Here is a 20,587-nt window from a genome sequence, read left to right on the forward strand (position 1 = left end):
GTTTACTGCAAAATTATTGTAGCAATGGACTCTGCTATCTAACAATAATGACTAATGTTTTGACAGATAGTAACTGATTAAAGTTAACAATTGAAATTTTCCTTTTGGATCAAGCATTGAATATTTGATCTATTGAACAAAAATAAACTCATATAGTGACTATTAACTTCTTCCGACTGCCTATATTCATGTTTTACTACATTAGAAGGTAATGGACATCTAGAAAACTTGATTAGTGATCTATCTATCTAACTGCAGCTTTTGGCACTTTCCATTGAGGGAAAGCATTCACTGTAAACGGTTCTTCTCCCCTTAGAAGTCAACTTTGAACATTGTGTTTTGTTATTTAGGTGATGAAGATGGCAGTCGGGAAACAGCAGAATCAGATGGAGAAAAGCCAGGCCGGTCTAATTTGGAGCTGGAAGACTGGAATGGACCAGGTATATCTCATCATTTCACCACCTATTTTTTTATTTTTGTTTTGTTGCTATTCTGAATGATACTTTGTCAGATGATCAAAATTACCTGCTGTGGATGATCATTAAGATTTGTATCCTATGCCTGAGGAAAGAAAATGCTGCTTGTGTTGAATTTGCTTTTGAATCTTTGTAATAATATGTAGCAGATATGGAAGGTCACATAACATGCTGTGCAATGTACTAAGTACCATTTTAAGAACAGAGGATGCCCTAATTTGCAGGAAGGAAATTTGTTTTTGTCTGATTAATTACAAAAAAGATAAAAATAAATGTCTGACTCTGAGCAAACCTGCAAAAGCTCTGCTGCCCAAGAAAATCTCCTGTTTTTTAAAAAAAACAGAGATCCAACCCAAGTTTTAATATTCTTATCAATTTGATCCAAATGCATAAAAACATAAAATGCTGGAAATACTCAGCAGGTTTGGTAGCATCTGTGGAGGGAGAAACAGAGTTAACGTTTCAGGTCGATGACCCTTCATCTGATGTTTATAAAGTTTGGTTAAGATATTAGAAAATACCTTTTGTCTGAACTCAGTTTCAGGTTCAAACACTATTTTAATGTTTTAATGATCACAAGAGATGTGCAGACTCTTGTCATATTTTTAAAGTTGGCAAACAGAAGGCATGGTGACAGGCTCTTTAAGAACCATAGATACATTATTTTTCTTTTAGGATTTTTCAGTGGGGGTCTTTATGATTGAGCAGAACTACCCTTTGTCCAAGTTGAGAACATCGTGGAGCTGGTGGTATAATGGTGCTACAGGCTTGCAGCTCTCTAAACTGGGTACCAGTCTCAATCTCCCGCAATGTAAAGGAAGTAATATGGAAATGTATGTGGGTTTCTCTTGGCCTACCTGGGATCACATCTTTTTTCTCTAACAAAATGAATAGATTTCTTCTTTGTGAGGAGTTGATCCTTAGAGTCATAATGGCACAGAAGGAAGCCATTCAGCCCATCAGGTACATGTCAGCTTTCTGCAGAACAATCCAATCAGTCCCATTCCCCTGCTCAGTTCCCGTATTTCCTTCAAGTGGCCATCCAGTTTCCTTTTGAAGTTATTAATTATCTTCATTTCCAGCATCCTTGTGGGCAGTGAGCTCCAGGTCATTATTACTCGCTGCATAAAATTCTTCATATTTCCCCTGGATCTCTTGCCCAAAACCTTCAATCTGTGTCCCCAAATCCTTGTACCATTAGTTAATGGGAACAGTTTTTTCCTTGTCTAACTTATCTAATCCTGTCATAATCTTGTAGACTTCTATTAAATCTTCCATCAGTCTCCTTTGTTCTAAGGAGAACAACCCCAGCTTTTCCAACCTAACCTTATAACTAACCATTCTGGTAAATCTCCTCTGCACCCTCTCAAGGACCATCACATCCTTCCTAAAGTGTGGTGACCAGAACTGGACACAGTACTCCCGTTGGGACCGAACCAGAGCTTTATAAAGTTTCAGCATAACTTCCCTGCTTTGTATTCAATGCATCTATTTATGAAGCCCAATATCCCTTATGCTTGACTAACCACTCTCTCAATATGACCTGCCATCTTCAAAGATTGATATGCATGCACCCCCAAGTCCCTCTGTTCCTGCACACTCTTTAGAACTGTACCATTAAGTCTATATTGCCTCTCCCTATTCCTTCTGCCAAAATGCATCACCTCACACTTGTCAGTATTAAATTCCATCTGCCACCTGTCTGCCCATTCTGCTAGCCTATCCATGTCCTGTTGCAGGCAGTTTATATCTTCACTGTTTGTCACACCTCCAAGTTTGGTGCCATTGGCAAATTTTGAGATTCTACTCTGTATTTCAAGATCCATGTCATTTATATATAGTAAAAAAAAAAGCAGTGGTCCCAGCTCTGACCCATGGGAGGCACCACTGTCTACCATCCTCCAGTCTGAAAAAAAAAACATTTACGTGACTTGCTCTTTTCTGTTCTTAAGCCAATTTTTTATCCAATTGGACACTGACTCTCCTATTCCATGAGTTTCAATTTTATTAACCAGCCTTTTATGCGGTACCTTATCAAATGCTTTCTTAAAATCCATATAAAGAACATCCACCATATTAGTTAATGGGAGCAGTTTTTCCTTGTCTAACTTATCTAAGCCTGACATAATCTTGTACACTTCTATTAAATCTCACCTCAATGTCCTTTGTTCTCAGGAGAATAATGCCAACTTTTACAACCTAACCTTGTCACTAAAATCCCCCATCTTTCCAACCTGCTCAGGTAGCCACTGTATTTATAAGATCAACGGTAACCCACAGGATGTTGTTGGTGGAGGATTCAGCGATTGTAATGCTGTTGAATATCAAGGGGAGATGGTTAGATTCTCTCTTATTGGAGATGGTCATTGCCCGCCACCTGTGTGGCGTGAATCTTACTTGCCACTTATCAGCCCAAGCCTGAATGTTGTCCAGGTCCTGCTGCATGCAGGCATGGACTGCTTCAGTATCTGAGGAGTTGCGAATAGTACTGAACGCTGTGCAATCATCAGCGAATATCACCATTTCTGACTGTCTGACCGTATGTTGGAGAGAAGCTCATTGATGAAGCAGCTGAAGATGGTTGAGCCTGGGACACTACCCTGAGGAACTCCTGCAGTGCTGTCCTGAGGTTGAGGTGATTGTCCTCTAACAACCACAATCATCTTCCTTTGTGCTAGGTATGACTCCAATCCATGAAGACCTTTCCCCTGATTTTTGTTGACTTCTATTTAATTAGGGCTCCTTGATGCCACTCGGTCAAATGCTGCCTTGATGTCAGGGGCATTCACTCTCACCTCACCTCTGGAATTCAGCTTTTATGGTCCTTGTTTGGACCAAGAGTGTAATGAGTTGTGGAGCTGCATGGCCCTGGCAGAACCCAAACTGAGCATCAGTGAGCAATTTGTTGCTGAGTGAGTGCCGCTTGCTTGTAATGTTGACAGCACCTTCCAGCACTTTGCTGATAATTGAGAGTGGGCTGATGGGGTGGTAATTGGCTGGATTGGATTTGTCCATTTTTTTGTAGACAGGGTAGATATCAGTGGTGTATCTGTGCTGGAACAGCTTGGCTAAGGGCGTGGCCAGTTCTGGAGCACAAGTTTTCAGTACTATACCCGGGAATATGTTAGAGCCCATAGCCTTTTCTGTATCCAGTGCCTTCAACCATTTTTAATATCATGTGGAGTGAATCGAATTGGCTGAAGACTGGCATCTATGATGATGGGGATCTCAGGAAGAGGCCGATATGAATCATCCACTCTGCAATTCTGGATGAAGATGGATACAAATGCTTCAACCTTGTCTTTTGTGCTGACATGCTGGACTTTCCCATCATTGAGAATAGAGATGCTTTTGGAGCCTCCTCCTCTGGTTAGTTGTTTAATTGTCCATTACCATTCACGACTGGATGTGATCTGATCCATTATTTGTGGGATTGCTTAGCTCTGTCTATAGCATGCTGTATTGTTATCGTCCTGTAGCTTCACCAGCTGACATCTCATTTTTAGTTATGCCTTGTGCATCTCCTGGCATGCTCATCTACTTTCCTTATTGAACCAAGGTCGGTCCCCAGCTTGATGTTAGTGGTAGAGTGAGGAATATGTTAGGGCATGAGGTTACAGATTGTGGTTGAATAGAATTCTGCTGCTGCTGATGGCCCACAGTGCCTCATGGATGCCCTGTTTTGTGCAGTCTTGATTTATGAAGGCAGAGCAACTGAGAGGGGAGAAATGAAAGAAGGTATGATGACGGGGCAAAAGGCTCTCGGTAGGGTAAAGAAAAAAAGAGTTAAAAAAGATGGACAAACATTTACAGACCTTCAGTATTGTGTAATTAGAAATATTGGTGAGAGACCCATTTTCACTCCATAGGTGGACCAAAACAGAAACCTAAAAAGAAACATTCATTTAAGATTACTCACATAGGTGGTTAAATGAAGGGGTGGGTATGAAAGGGATATGGGAACACATTAGCCACATGAAATTAGCACCGCTGCTTGTTGTATGATTACTTTAAGAATGATGTCCCTTTAAGAACTAATGCTAATGAGCTAAGTACCAGGATATAGTCATGTGACTAGAAGCCACAGTCTCTCTGCACTGTAATACCCTGGACAAAGGTTATATAGTTTGCTCTATACTGTGTGTACTAGTTTAACTGTAAATAAACCGTCTAGAGATCTTCAAGGAACTGGAATCCACGTACCTCATTGTGCTGCTTAAGATAAGACAAATAAACTCATGATATGGTGGCAGCAGTGGTGAAAAGACAAGATATAAGCTTGAAGACCACGGGTAAAACAGCAAACTACATACAGAACCTTTGTCCAGGATGTTACAGTGCAGAGAGACAATGGCTTCTAGTCATATGACTGCATCCTGGTACTTAGCTCATTAGCATAGTGAGTTCTTAAAGGGACATCATTCTTAAAGCAATCATACAACACTGCTGATGTGGAGATTAAGGAGAGTGAGAGAGGGATAGAGAAATGTGACTTTCATCCTGTGCAAGACTGAAGGAGCAGCACAAGATTGTTCAAGTATGATTCCATATCTATGCCAGAAACAAAATGGCTGCTGAACTGCAACTCACAATTCTGTATCAAACTGAAATGGGCGCAGAACACCAACAGTAAAGGTTTTCATGTTGCTGGGGAATTCTTTCCGAGAATATCACTCTTAATCTAAAATACTATCATTGCTTGTAGAAGTTTAAATTCAGTGTTAACTTGTTGAACTAGGGATGTTGAAACAAGCAATGTGTGATGTGTAAATTTCTCTTTGGTACGTCAACAGAGATTTTGCATATCTTTCTGTGTTCAGCACCCATGGGTCAATTTTATGAAATGTTTGTAGTATTCAGTTGACTGGACTTAATGCCACCAATTTTAAAAAATTGCAGTGAGTCTGAACTGGATCCAAATTCACATCCTAATGATAAAAGGACTGTTAAATGAGGTTTTCCAGCCAGCAAACTTTCTAATACTGAAGCAACTCTCCTTTACCGTTAATTACTTATAAACAAGTGACTTTTTTTTCCTCTTCCCAATTTATGTCTCCTATTTCCACCCCCACCACACCTCCACCCTCGTTGTTTCATGAAAGTGTACACCCATTATGCAATATGGATATTCAAACCCCTCTGGTACCTCAGCAAGACGCTATTCCTCATATTTTTCAAGAGAATGGTTCCAGGGATGAGGAATTTCAGTTACATAGATAGATTGAAGAAGTTGGGACTGTTTTCCTTGGAGAAGAGAAGGTTGAGAGGAGATTTGATAAAGATATTCAAAATCATGAGGGATCTGGACAGGGTAGATAGGGAAAAACTTCCCATTGGTGGAAGGATCAAGAACCAGAGGGTACAGATCTAAGGTAATTGGCAAAAGCAGGAATGGTGCCATGAGGAAAAACTTTTTTACGCAGTGAGTGGTTAGGATCTGGAATGCACTGCTTGAGAGTGTGGTGGAGGCAGGTTCAGTAGAGGCATTCAAGAGAAAATTGGATTATTAACTGAAAAGGAAGAACGTGCAAGGCCACGGGAGAAGATGGAGAAGTCGCACTAGGTGAATTGCTCCTTCAGAGAGCCAGCTCAGACACAATGGGCTGAATAGCCTCCTTCTGTGCTGTAACCATTCTATGATTCTATGTGAGCCTTCACACGAAATAGAATATTTTCCCAATTTTGTGTTTCTGGATGGGAGCTTCTCCAACCAGTAGCGCTGTTTGAAATTAGGGTGTCCGCTGCACATAATTTTCTGACCATTTAAATTAATGCAGAGCGCCCAAATATGGTGATGGTGGGAAAGGCTCCCAGCAGGAGCATGAAATTGGAAAACTACCCCTTACATGCCAGCAGGCTATTCAACTGGCTTAACCTGATTCTATTCTAACCCAGGATCCACACTATCCCGCAGAGGTCACTGGTATGCGATTAGAGGTGGGGACCTGGATGATACTACTTGCCCTGTCTTGGAGATTCTAAGGCCAATTATAGCACCCCTGCCATTACGTAGCCACAGTGAAACCGTGGATTAAACTCATGTGAGCTAGCACCATACTGGGCAGTTCATTTACACACTAAAGTATCAGGGGTCTCCAGCTCGTCTTTTTGCTGTGATAGTTTTTATATTCCAAGTAATTGAAAATAAGAAAAAAAATGGCTAAAATTGAGCAACAAAGTATGTGTAGGTGTTAAAGAAGTTGAGTCTCTTAAGCTGTAGGCTGTCGGTTTCAGTCTTTCAAACTCTGGTTGCCCTACGTCCTACATATACCTTTAAGAGCTTTCCAGAAAGTAATGTACTTTGAGAAAAATAGGTCTGTTTGTATTGTTTCGATAATGTCCAAAGCTTTTTGAAAATACCTTTGTCTTCCAGCATATGCAGTGATTTTTCCTGAATTGACCAATTAGTGGCCAGAGGGCAGGCACCCGGTCTAATTAAGGACAACGCCAGGCTCTCAAATCTGGAGGGCCAATAGGAGGCCCTCCAGCTCAGAAGGAGATGAAGCCTGCAGCTCAGGTGAGAGGGAGCCTCCATTTTGAGGCACCCTCTATCTCCAACTTTTTCAAACTTTTAAATTTAAAAATGCTCTCAGCAGCTGGGCCACCATTGTAGAGGGATAGCCCCTCCGCAGAGCAGCTGCAGTTGTAGCCAGGCAGGTGGGAAGGGCCTCAAAGCCTGCCTGGAGCAGTGGCGCTCCCGGTCTGTCGTCAGGAAGCTGCCTCCAGGCAGCTGACCTAGTCCCTGACACCTCAAGATTCCCGCAGGCTGACTTGAAAATTCCATTCGGCCTCTGTCAATTGGCCTTAAGTAGCCATTTATTGGCCTTAATTGGCTAACCACCACTTCCGGGCAGGTAGCGCTGCTGACCCCCATCCCTTCTCTGGGAAAAAGGTCCGGGGTGGAATGGTACCGGCAAACCAGTACTCTGGCAGGTGGTGTGAATTTTCATGGCTACCTGCCTCCATGCTCGTCCCATATGGAACTAAAAATCCTGCCCAATGGATGCATTGGTTGTAATCTTCCAAAATTCCTTAGATTCTGGAAAAGTCCCAGTGGATTGGAAAACTGCAAATATAACACCCCTATTCAAGATAGGAGGGCAACAGAAAGCAAGAAACTATAGACCAGTTAGCCTAAAATCTGTCATTGGGAAATTGCTGGAATCCATAATTTAGGAAGTAGTAGGACATTTAGAAAATCATAATGCAATCAGACAGAGTCAATATGGTTTTATGAGAGGGAAATCAGGTTTGAAAAATTTATGAGAGTTCTTTGAGGGCCGGATAGATCAAGGGAAACCAGTAGATGTAGTGTATTTGGATTTCCAAAAGGCATTTGGTAAGGTGCCACATAAAAGGTTACTACACAAGATAAGAACTCAGTTTTGGGGGTAATATGCCATGGATAAAGGATTGTCTAACTAACAGGAAACAGAAAGTTGAGATAAATGGGTCATTTTCAGGTTGCCAAACTTTAACTAGTGGGGTACTACAGGGATCAGTGCTAGGGTCTCAACTATTTATGATCTGCATTAATTACTTGGATGAAGGGACTGAGTGTATTGTAGCCAAATTTGCTGACGATACAAAGACAGGGAGGGAAGCAAGTTGTGGGGAGGACACAGAGTCTGCAAGGGACATAGATAGGTTAATTGAGAGGGCAAAATTTGACAGATGGAGTATAATGTGAGAAAATATGAGGTTGTCTACTTTGTAAGGAAGAATAGAAAAGCAAAATATTATGTAAATGGAGAGAGACTACAGAATGCTGCAGTACAGAGGGTTCTGGCTGTCCTTGTACATGAAACACAAAATATTAGCATGCATGTACAACAAGTAATTAGGAAGGCGAATGAAAGGGGGCTGGAGTATACAAGTAGGGCAGTCTTGCTACAATTGTACAGGGCATGGGTGAGACCACACCTAGAGTACCGTGTACAATTTTGGTCTTTTAAGGAGGGATCTATTTGCATTGGGGACAGTTCAGAGAACCTTCAGTAGATTGATTGCTGGAATGAGGGGGTTGTCTTATGAGAAATGGTTGAACAGGTTGGACTGATACATGTCGGCGTTTAGAAGAATGGTCTCATTGAAACATAAAAGATTCTAAGGGGGTGTGACTCTAACCAGTGGAGAGTTTTTCCCCTGATTCCCATTGACCTCAGTTTTGCTAGGGCACCTTCATGCCATACTCAGTCAAATGCTGCCTTGATGTCAAGGGCAGTCACTCTCACCTCACCTCTTGAGTTCAGCTGTTTTGTCCATGTTTGGACAAAGGCTGTAATGAGATCAGGAGCTAAGTGGCCCTGGTGGAATACAAACTGAGTGTCAATGAGCAGGTTATTGCTAAGCAAGTGCCACTTGATAGCACTGTTGACGACGCCTTCCATCACTTTGCTGATGATCGAGAGTAGACTGATAGGGCGATAATTGGCCAGGTTGGATTTGTTCTGCATTTTGTGTTCAGGACATACTTGGGCAATTTTCCACATTGCCGGGTAGATGCCAGTGTTGTAGCTGTACTGGATCAGTTTGTCTGGGCGCACGGTTGTTCTGGAACACAAGTCTTCAGTATTATTGCTGGAATGTGGTCAGGACTCTTAGCCTTTGCAGTATCCAGTGCCTTCAACCATTTCTTGATATCACGTGGAGTGAATCAGATTGGCTGAAGACTGGCATCTGTGATGCTGGGGACCTCAGGAGGAGGCCGAGATGGATCATCCACTCGGCACTTCTGGCTGATGGTGAATGCAAATACAGTGCATTGTCTTTTGCACTGATGTGCTGGGCTCCCACATCATTGAGGATGGGGATATTTATGGAGTCTCCGCTAGTTAGTTGTTTAATTGTCCACCACCATTCACGACTGGATGTGGCAGGACTGCAGAGATTAGATCTGATGTGTCGGTTGTGGGATCACTTAGCCCTATCACATGCTGCTTTCGCTGGTGGGCATGCAAGTAGTCCTCTGTTGTAGCTTCACCAGGTTGACACCTCGTTTTTAGGTATGCCTGGTGCTGCTCCTGGCATGCCCTCCTGCACTCTTCATTGAACCAGAGTTGGTCCCCTGCTTGATGTTAATGGTAGAGTGGGGCCCCGAGGTTACAGATTGTAGTTGAATACAGTTCTGCTGCTGCTGATGGCCCACAGTGCCTCATTGATGCCCAGTTTTGAGTTGCTAGATCTGTTTGAAATCTATCCCATTTAGCACAGTGGTAGTGCCACACAACACTATGGTGGGTATCCTCAATGTGAAGACGGGACGTCATCTGCACAAGGACAGTGCAGTGGTCACTCCTACCAATGCTGTCATGGATAGATGTATTTGCGACAAGTTAGATTGCCGAGGATGAGGTCATGTATGTTTTTCCCTCTTGTTGGTTCCCTCACCCCCTGCCGCAGACCTAGTCCAGCAGCTATGTCCTTCAGGACTCGGCCAGCTCGGTTAGTAGTGGTGCCACCGAGACACTTTGGGTGATGGACATTTTAGTCTCCCAATTTTGGCATAAGTGCTCAGATGTTAGTCTGATGTAAGGAAGATTTTGCAGGGTCAACAGGGTTGCCATTGTCAGTGCCTAGGTTGGTGCTGAGTGGTTTGTCCGGTTTCATTCATTTTATTAGACTTTGTAGCAGTTAGAGACAACTGAGTGGCTTGCTAGGCCATTTAAATGCTGGCCTAGCCAGCGACGCCCACACCCCATGAATGAATTTAAAAAAAATTCAGAGGGCATTTAAGAATCAACCACATTGCTATGGGTCTGGAGTCACAAGTAGGCCAGACCATGTAAGGATGGCAGATTTCCTTCCCCAAAGGGCATTAGTGAACCAGATAGGTTTTTATGACAATCAACAATGGTTTCGTGGGCACCATCAGACTAGTTTTTAATTCCAGATTTATTAATTGATTTCAAATTTCACCATCTGCTGTGGTGGGATTCAAAACCATGTCCCCAGAGCATGAGCCTAGGCCTCTAGATTACTAGTCTAGTGACATTCCCACTACACCACTGCCTCCCCTTATAAATGCTGCTTACTACTAGACCTCTGGTCAGATTCATAATTCAGGATTGTTCATTGATCTTACAGCTCCAGCTCCATGTTTTTGCACAGCCCAAGCATGTGAGCCTTGTATTATGTTATGACCAGGTGAGAAAGGGGTCTCGGGTTCCCTCTCTGCCTTCACCTGGTCTTACCGTAAACAGGGTTTAATTTTAAACACACCGTGTTTATAGATCCCCCTTGGTGAATCATTGTTCACTGCTTTCCAATTGTAAGGCGAAGAAACCAGCTGAACAGATTTTCTTAGGTTTAAAGAAAAAGGTTGAACTTTATTAAACTTAAACTCTAATTCGGTTATTGCCTACAGATACGCGACGTGCCCACGCTAGCATGCATACGCAATACACACATGCAGATAGAGACAGAAAAGAGCAGAAGAAATAAAGTGGAACAGTTTAAGGCAATATCTAAAGATGGTTTTGGTTACTGTTCTTCGAGCTCGTTATAGAGTCCTTGCTTGTAGGTAGGTCTTGCTTTTCGTTGGGGCCCAGTATTCTTCTTAAACCTTGTTCGATGCAGGAGACTTTTCTCTCTTGAGGTTCATGTGTCCTCAGTGCGTCCAGAGGCTTGAGAGAAAGAGATGGGAGCAGACAGGAGCATGTTAGTATGTAAATGTTTTTACCAGCCATGGCTGATCTGTTCAACAAGTCATTTCTTCGCTCCTGCAACAGTTTAAAATCAATGTTCATATGACAAAACTAATATGCCTCATTCTTGGCAGGTGGGAGCCTGCATGACAATTATCAAATACTTATCACAGTTTTCTTCTCCAATCAGCAAAATATTCATTGGTAGCACAGCCGTATCAGCAGTGGGCCTGAGTAGAAAGAACTGAATGTGAATCTTTGGAATTCCCTGCTCCAGAGAGCTGTGGAGGCTGAATCATTGAATATATTCAAGGATGAGATAGACAGATTCTTGAACTATTGGAGATTTGAGGGTTATGGGGAACAGTCAAGAAAATGGAGTTGAGGTCAAGATCAGATCTGCCATGATCTTATTGAATGGCAGAGCCCCCTCAAGAGGCTCTATGGCCTATCCCTGCTCCTATTTCTTATATAAGTTTCCTGGCTTGAGCAAGGAGGGGAGAGGATTCAGGTGTGACCAAGTGTGGGTGTATATGGAAAAAAAACTTTATACTGAAGTTCTCTATGCATGCAGTACACACACCAGTAGGTTGTAATTCTATCTCTATCTCAGCCCTTTCTCCAATACTTACTCTGTAACCATGATCCACATATTGGCTATGTGGCTGTATCATTAGCTGTCCTTTTTATGGGGCTGGATTTAACAAATTTAAAATGGAAACATTTCAAATTCCTTCTTTACCAATGCTAGTCCTGCTTATGCATAGCACTTCAGTGCCACTAAAATCAGGGAAAATGAATTAATTGCAAATCAAAATAGCCTTTTGTTTCATTCATAATAAACTCACAATTCTGTTCCCCCCTTGTCCCCAGATTCATTGGTATCTCCTTTGCCAAGCCCCACACAGCTGATGCTTTCTCCCAAATGGTCTTCCTAAGCCAAGTCCCCTACCATAAGAACAGAAAATTCTGGAAGTACTGAGCCGGTCAGCCAGCATCTGTGGAGCATGAAACCAGATTAACATTTCAAGTTGATGAACTTTCATCGGAACTGTTCCATGCAGCTCTTTGTACTCACCCAAGCTAGGTCCTCCTCCTGTCCTATCTTGAAATCTGGGGAATGGGTCAAAAGTAGTTCAGGCACTCCACTGCCTCAACAGTCATATGTGGGCCTTGAGAGTGAGCATCAATAGACTATTCCTGTGTGGAGGCTTGGCTAATGGTCCTCACCTGGCATCGACACAATTTTCCCATAGAGGTCATTGAACAGTTATCTTGAGTGGTAATTTTGCCATTTAAAATGTATTAATCCAGCTCCATAAACCAGCTAACGATATTGTCATGCAGACCCCTACCTGCCAAGAATGAGGCATATTAACTTCATCATATGAACATTGATTTTAAACTGTTGCTGGAGTGAAGAAATGACATGTTAAAGAGATCACCAGACCTTTGACTGGAGGATATTTGCATACTAAGAGATGGTGCTTGTGGAGATAAAGGACTACTCCCTGGTCCAAATAACCCAAGTAGATTTTGATCACCAGACATTGAAGGTGTAAGGAAGCACATTATAGGGATTGCTCAGATGATACAGGACTGGTTTAAACAGCTGGTCACATGTCTAACCAGCTGGTCCAGGCTTTTTTTGAATGAGACACAGGACAGTTTGAATTCAGAAGGCAGTTTGCAACTGAAGGTGGAACAAGTAAGCCTCTTTCCTGGCTGTCTCTCTCTCACTTTCTCCCAAGCTACTGGACCCATGGAAGACACGTAAACCTCAAGAGATAAAGGACTCCACCATCGAAACAAGTTGAATCGTGAACTGGGCCCCAATGAACAGCAGGATTTACTGGCAACCAAAGACTCCACATTGAACTTAAAGGACTGTAATTATAATCCCGATATTGCCTCAAACTTTTCCCCTTTATTCTTTTCTACTTTTTCTGTCTCTATCTGCATGCGCGGTCACGTTGCATATTTGTAGTCGTTAACCAGATTAGAGTTCAAGATTAATAAACTTCCACCTTTTTTGTTTAAATCTAAGGAAACCTGCTTGATTTCTTTGCCTTACAATTGGAGCAGTGAACAAGGATTCACTGAGGTGGGGGGAGCTAAAAACATGCAGTTTCAAAATTAAACCCTGTTACGGTTAAACCAGGCAAAGGCTGAGAGGGAACCCCAAGACCCCTTCTCACCTGGTGGTAACAATATTGTCACATAACCAATATATGGATCATAGGTTACAAAGTAATAATTGGAATAGGGAATGAGATAGGGATAAAATTACAACCAACTAGTGTGTTTATTTGCATGTCTAGAGAACTTCAGGAATTCTGGATAATTTTCCTTGTCCTGACCCATGGACAACAGAGCTAATTATACACCCAAACATTTGCCCTATCTAATATCTGTAAACAGAGCACAGTCCAAGAAGGCAAAATTGGGCAGGGTATTGAGGGAAGCCGATCCAATCCTGCCAGTTTCCCGCTGAATGGGTTAGGTTAAAATTACTCCACAAAAATCAACCCAAAGACCTTCTGGTTTTTATAAGCTTTCCAAGATTCTAAATATCTTGGTATAAAATAAACGATTTGATGTCTTTCATCACAGTATGCTGTCCCAGAGTGACACATGCATGGACTATGCAAAAATCTATAATCACGGCAGCAGAACATTCCACTCAGCAGTAAAACTTGACAAAGCAGCATAAGCAACAACCTTGAGTGGAGCAACAGAAAGCTTCATATCTATTATATAAACAAAACAACAGCACAGAAGCACAGTCTGGAGATTCACTGGCTTAGTTAATGAGATACGGCACTGGAGCACAATCTGGAGATTCACTGGCTTAGTTAATGAGATACAACATGGGCAGACATACTGGCAATTCAGCTGAGTTCATAAACCACTTGAGCATTGCTGATAGTTTGCAACATGATCTGGACACCCTTTGCAGCCTCAAGCTGAGTTCAGTAATGGTATGTGTGAGCTGTTTGTACCAGTCGATATTTAATATCTTTTGATAAATTTCTATAACAATCGCTCTATCTCTCTATCTCATTCTCTATCCCCATCTTGCCTTTCAGTCTCTCACTTTTTTCTCTTTCATCTTTTACTCTCTTCTTTTCCTCCTGTTCTGCCCATTTCTCCTTTTTAATCTTGCTGCCCCTTGAGCTTTCAATCACCTTTTTCTTCCCTCTCCACTTATTTTTCTCACTCTCCTTACTATCTCACTTCTTCGAGAAAGGAAAAAGAGGCAAATTTATGTGTGTGTGAGAGTATGAGAGGGATAACACACATGGTAATAGACTGATCTCAGACTTGGATCAGGTCCAGTGTCTGTCTCAGCACATTTTAATTCAGTTCTTTCTACTCTAGCCCACTGCTGGTATGGCTGTGTTACCAAGGAATGTTTTTGCTGAATGGAGAAGAAACCTGTGATAAGTATTTGATAATACAAGGCTCATATGCGTGGGCTGAGCAGAAACTTGGAACTAGAACTGTATGAACAATGAACAACCCTAAAATATGAATCTGACTAGAGGTCTGGTAGTAAGTAGTATATGTAATACCTTATCCTGCTCTGCTGTGAATCTAAACTGACTTTGTAATAATGTTTAAATATTTTACTCTTGCTTGTAATAAGAGAATTTCTTTAGTCGGCAGGCATGAAAAAAGTCTCATGACATTATGTGTGTGTTTGTGAAATATTATTCAATGGTCAGCTGAAGCTTGTAGTCTTCCAGATTCATTTGAAGTTGTGGTTGAGATTATACGAGGGCAACTGTACTTTGCTGTGTCAAAGGCCAGTGGGATAGGGGTATCCCAGACATTAAGCTTGCAATCTAGCATCAGCTACCAGGGGAGTCACCAAGTGGAAACACATGATTTGCCAAGGCATGTTATTGGAACAGAGTGGAGAAAATTTTACTCTGCATATGGCTATGCTGTACCTGACCCAGTAATTAGTGATGCTGGCATTGGGTTCTGCTCCCCAGCACTAACATTTTGATGAGCGCAAAGATTAATTTCTCTGAATCCAGACAGTTTCTTCATATTTCTTGCAAGTATAACCAACAGCTACCACCTCCCATCTTTTACGGCTGTTAGCTATTCATCTCTCAAAATTTTAGACCTCAATAACTCATCTGACTTAAAACATTAGCATATATCTTAACCATTGCAAAGGTTCCCTCAGAAATGTTTCCACTTTTATGCCAGTTTTATCCCAAAATATCTCTTTACAATGTTCAAATTTGCGCAAGGTATGGATACGGTCCCTATATGCAAAAGATATTGTTTTGCAGGAAAATACATATAGGCCAGTAACTGACCAATGCATACATGGCTATCTATCATGCTATGTCGTAGACAACAAATAATGAATATTTGAGCTAAACCAGGATATTGAGAACAAGTAGACTTGATTTCAAGGTTGAGTCCTTAAAGTGAGACTGTAATCCTTGCTTTGCGAATCAATTACAGGCAGGGTCCATTCTGTGGTTAACTGTGACGTAATTATTTAGCAAATTTGCCATTTTCTTATGTTAGTTATAATACACCTATGTCTGTCTTTAAGGGATCTGCATTATCATTTGCTACCCTCTTTTTCTTTTTATACCAGTTTTTTTAGTTTTATCCTTAATATACCTCATTCTTTTCTTTCTTTTTTCAACTCTTACTACTTTCTTTGTATCCCTTTGCTGTTATTTATGTCTCTCCCAGACCGCAGGATCTTCACTATTCTTTCTTCAGTTGACAGTTGTCAATTTCTGTCTCATGCCTTACCTAAGTTTAAAACCTTAGGTTTGAGAGGGAGAAGTGAATCATAAACTAATATCAAATTCAATCATGTTATGGTCACTAGATGTTCCCTTACCATTAGATTGTTGACTAATTCTAGCTGATGACTCAGCAATATATCTAAATCTAACAAGCTGCAACTAGTAGTAGGACAACTAGTAGTAGGAAATAGTAGGGATGCACAGTGGCGCAGTAGTTAACACCACAGCCTCACAGCTCCAGCGACCTGGGTTCAGTTCTGGGTATTGCCTGTGCAGAGTTTGCAAGTTCTCCTTGTGGGTACATGTGGGTCCCCTCTAGGTGCTCTGGTTTCCTCCCATATGCCAAAGACCTGTGGGTTGACAGGTAAATTGGCCATTGTAAATTGCCCCTAGTGTAGGTAGGAGAATTGAGGGAAGGTGGGGATGTGAGTGGGAAATGGGATTAATGTAGGGTTAGTATAAATAGGTGGTTGATGGTCAGCACAGACTCGGTGGGCCGAAGGGCCTGTTTCAGTGCTGACTCTCTCTCCATGACTCTAATTTTTCTGGGTCTTGAGCTGCCGAACCAGTGGTCCTTCAAGGGACTGCTGGAGGACACCCAAAAAAAGGTCTTAAAACTTCCAAAACATTTTTTTTTGTGGAGTTGGAAGGAGCAGGAGTGCTCCTCCTTGCTCCACAAAACAATGTTGGCCTGCTGCTGGCCCACCTTTGGCCCCTCCCTCCCGATCGATTCCTGATTGCTTCTTGGTCGTTGCTGATGGAATCATGCTTGCTTTGGGGTGATACTGAATTTAGGGCCTATATTTCTATTGCATGGCTTTTGAGATAAAGTGATCAAGAGCTTTAACAATCACAGGTAGATATTAAAGGTGCACGTGAAATTTTCATTTTAGTTTCGAGAAGAAATTTTATTTCCAGTGTGTATTTTTGATAGTTAATCATTTACATATGAATAAAGCCAGCCAAGCTGGCAATTTTCTATATAAAATAACTGAAATCCTTAGCTATGTATCTACAAGTGCTTTTTGAATGGTTTTTGTTCATTGAAGAAAGCCTGTAGATTTGTTTTTGAAAGGTAATTTTGCACTTAATTACTGTAATTTATTTTATTGTATAATCGTTTCTCATGATCATGTGAATATTGGACATTCAGTCTCTTTATCTATCTGTGTAATTAAGTCTTGCATCTAGTGCATGTCATTCCATTAAATGTATACATCACCCACGGTGTAATACTCATATAATCCTTCAGATTTTAAATCTGTGTATAGCAAAGGAAATGCTACCATTAATTGGGTGCCAGGCACTCGTACCATTCCCACCAATTGAATTACTTGCACTTTTTCTTTTTTAAGTTACCAATCTGGAACCAGTAGCCATAACAAAACGTACAAGGCATCAACCATGGTTCAGGAGAAGCATTTTCTCCTCTGAATCAGAAGGTATTCCAGGATTTCAGCACATAAACTAGACTGACATTTTGGTGCCGAGTGAGTGCTGTATTATCAGAGGTGCTGTCTTTGGATGAACTATTAACTTGAGCTCTTGCCCACCTGTTTAGGTGGATGTTAAAGATCACATGATGCTATACAAACAACAGCTGATAAGTTCTTCAAGTGTCCTGGCCAATATTTGCCATTCAACCAACACTATTAAAAGCAGAAATAAAACTGGAAATTCTTGGAAATACTTAACAGGTCTGACAGCATCTGTGGACAGAGAAACAGAGTTAATGGGCAAAGTTTTATCAGCCCCTGGGTGTCAAGAACAGAGTCAGAGTGGGGCAAGTAAAATAGTGGGGAGCCACTTCGGGGCAGCTCCCAAAGCAGTCTTGTCAGCGGGGAAATTTCCCAGCTGGAGGCTATGAGGTGGATCGGCTGCCTGCTCCAAGGAGGCAGGCAGACAATTTGCATAATTAAAGGTCCTATTAAGGGCCATTTCATGGGACTGCCAGCATTTTGCTGATGGCGGGGCAGCAGCCAGCTTCATGGAGGCAGACTCCCAGTGGCCGTCCGGGGGGCCATTAGAGCTTGAGGTTCCATGTCCACAGAAGGGGCTGCGGACAGGAAAGGCAGCCCCTGCAGCCCCTGAGAGCCATCTGGAAGTTTTTGCCCTGCTACCAATGGGGCCTTCCTCCTCAGCAATCCTGAATTTTAATTTATACTTAGCTCTACAAGGGCGCCTTGACTTTGAGGCACCCCCAGGTCTCCGAGACTGCCTCATGCAGCACCTACTTCTCCTGGTGGGGCTGCTGAGGCTTCAGAGCGGCCGACCCTCTGGGCGAGCAGCGTCAGGAGCCTGGCCACCATCCTTAATTGAATGGCGAGCCCGCAGGCTGCCAATTAGGAGGCCATCTGCAGTAACATTGTCGAACCCTTAGCATGGCTGGGAAGTGCAGGCTTGGGATCTACTTCTAGGCCTGACATCGGGGTCCTGAAGCCCACAGTAAAATTCCACCCAGTATTTGGGTGGCGCAGTGGTTAGCACTGCAGCCTCACAGTTCCAGCAACCTGGGTTCGGTTCTGGGTACTGCCTGTGCGGAGTTTGCAAGTTCTTCCTGTGACTGCATGGGTTTCCACCGGGTGCTCTGGTTTCCTCCCACAGCCAAAGTCTTGCAGATTGATAGGTAAATTGGCCATTGTAAATTGCCGCTAGTGTAGGTAGATGGTGGGGATGTGGTAGGGAATATGGGATTGATATAGGATTAGTATAAATGGGTGGTTGTTGGTCAGCACAGACTCAGTGGGCCAAAGGGCCTGTTTCAGTGCTTTATCTCTCTATGACTCTATTTCAGGTCGATGACCTTTCATCAGAAGTGTTAGAGCCTTTGTATTCAATTGTTAATATTTCAATAGTTTAACAAAGTCAAAACACTCTGCTGAAGATTCTGAATTATGAGCTGGCTTAGCCAATTAGAAACCACATTTTCAGGAGGATCCCATTGTTCTTTTTAACAGTACATTCTGGGAAAGAAAACCTGATTGTTATTTGTACTCACTTAGCTGCAGAAATGGCCAGAATTTTTTTTTCCCAACATATTAAGATTTTTAATGAGCCAAAATCCTCTGGAAATTTCTAACAGGGCTAGACTATATAGAGGGAATGTTCCTGAGTCTGTGCTTGGACAGGCCAGAGCTCACCCTTGTAAATGAACCTTGTAACTGATCTTTCTCCAACTTGGGTTAATCTGACACAACTGATTTCTGATATTTGCTGCAACCAGGCAACCCAAGTATCTACGTGCAAACCCAGTAAAACTCCTGTTTTTATGAAGTGGAGCCGCTGCCCTGGAATACATTTTATTCATCAAATTTGGAGGGTAGTGTTTTCATATTAGTTTCCCAGATTTCAGCTAAATATATTTCTGGCTTACTTCATCATCACTGTCATTTAATTAACTTTTACAGTGAGAAAAATGGTAAAAAAAAACCTTCAACACAGGTTAAAGTGACAATATTACAACCATCCCCAACCCCGCACACAATCGGCTTATTTAAAAGGAGTCAGTTTAACATCAGTGGTGTGTAAGGTTTTACAAACAATAATCAGGGACAAAATCAACAGGAGAGGTTTGAGCTAATTCAATGGATGTGGTCTGTTTAGATTTTAAGAAAGTGTTTGACAAAATACCACATAAAAGGCTGATTAGCAAAATTGAGGATCATGGAATAGAGAGTCTGTGCCAGCTTGGATAAAAAATTGGCTTAAGGACAGAAAACAGCAAGTGGTAATAAATGGTTATATTTCAGACTGGAGGATGGTCGACAGTGATGTTCCCCAAGTCAGTGATAGGACCACTGCTTTTATATATATATATATATTATATTAAACTCAGAAGAGTGGCAAACGGTGAGGCAGATAAGTGGCAGATGGAATTTAGCACAGACAAGTATGAGCTGATGCATTTTGGCAGAAGGGATAGGAAGAAGCAATATAGACTAAATGGCACAATTCTAAAGAGTGTACGGGAACAGAGGGACCTGGGGTTTCGTCTGCATAGATATTTGAAGGTGGCAGAATTAAAAGAGTGGTTAGCGAAGCATATGGGATCTTGGGCTTCATAAATAGAGGTATTGAGTACAAAAACAAGGAAGTTATGATGAACCTTTATAAAGCTCTGGTTAGGCCACAACTAGAGAATTGCATCCAGTTTTGGTCACCACACTTTAGGAAGGATGTGAGGGTCCTTGAGAGGGTGCAGAGGAGGTTTACCAAAATGGTTCCAGGGTTGAAGGATTTTAGGTACAAGGTTAGGTTGGAGAAGCTGAGGTTGTTTTCCTTGGAGCAAAGGAGATTACAGGGAGATCTGATAGAGCGGCACAGTGGCGCAGTGGTTAGCACCGCAGCCTCACAGCTCCAGCGACCCGGGTTCAATTCTGGGTACTGCCTGTGTGGAGTTTGCAAGTTCTCCCTGTGTCTGCGTGGGTTTCCTCCGGGTGCTCCGGTTTCCTCCCACATGCCAAAAGACTTGCGGGGTGATAGGTTAATTGGCCATTATAAATTGGCCAGTAGCAATTGCCCCGAGTATAGGTAGGTGGTAGGGAAATATAGGGACAGGTTGGGATGTGGTAGGAATATGGAATTAGTGTAGGATTAGTATAAATGGGTGATTGATGGTCGGCACAGACTCGGTGGGCCGAAGGGCCTGTTTCAGTGCTGTATCTCTAAACTAAACTAA

At 42.2% G+C, this 20,587-nt stretch overlaps 1 protein-coding gene across 2 annotated transcripts in view; it reads left to right on the forward strand.

Annotated features, from left to right (window-relative positions):
- Positions 1 to 20,587, forward strand: part of zfpm2a (zinc finger protein, FOG family member 2a) — a 769,955-nt gene that overhangs the window by 229,927 nt on the left and 519,441 nt on the right. For both annotated transcript variants that reach the window (XM_068032297.1, XM_068032298.1), the window contains exon 3: positions 351 to 440. In XM_068032297.1, coding sequence (XP_067888398.1) covers positions 351 to 440 — 90 coding nt within the window. The remainder of the gene's footprint in view (positions 1 to 350; positions 441 to 20,587) is intronic.

This window comes from Heterodontus francisci, chromosome 5 (genome assembly GCF_036365525.1).
Source record: "Heterodontus francisci isolate sHetFra1 chromosome 5, sHetFra1.hap1, whole genome shotgun sequence".
NCBI lineage: Eukaryota > Metazoa > Chordata > Chondrichthyes > Heterodontiformes > Heterodontidae > Heterodontus > Heterodontus francisci.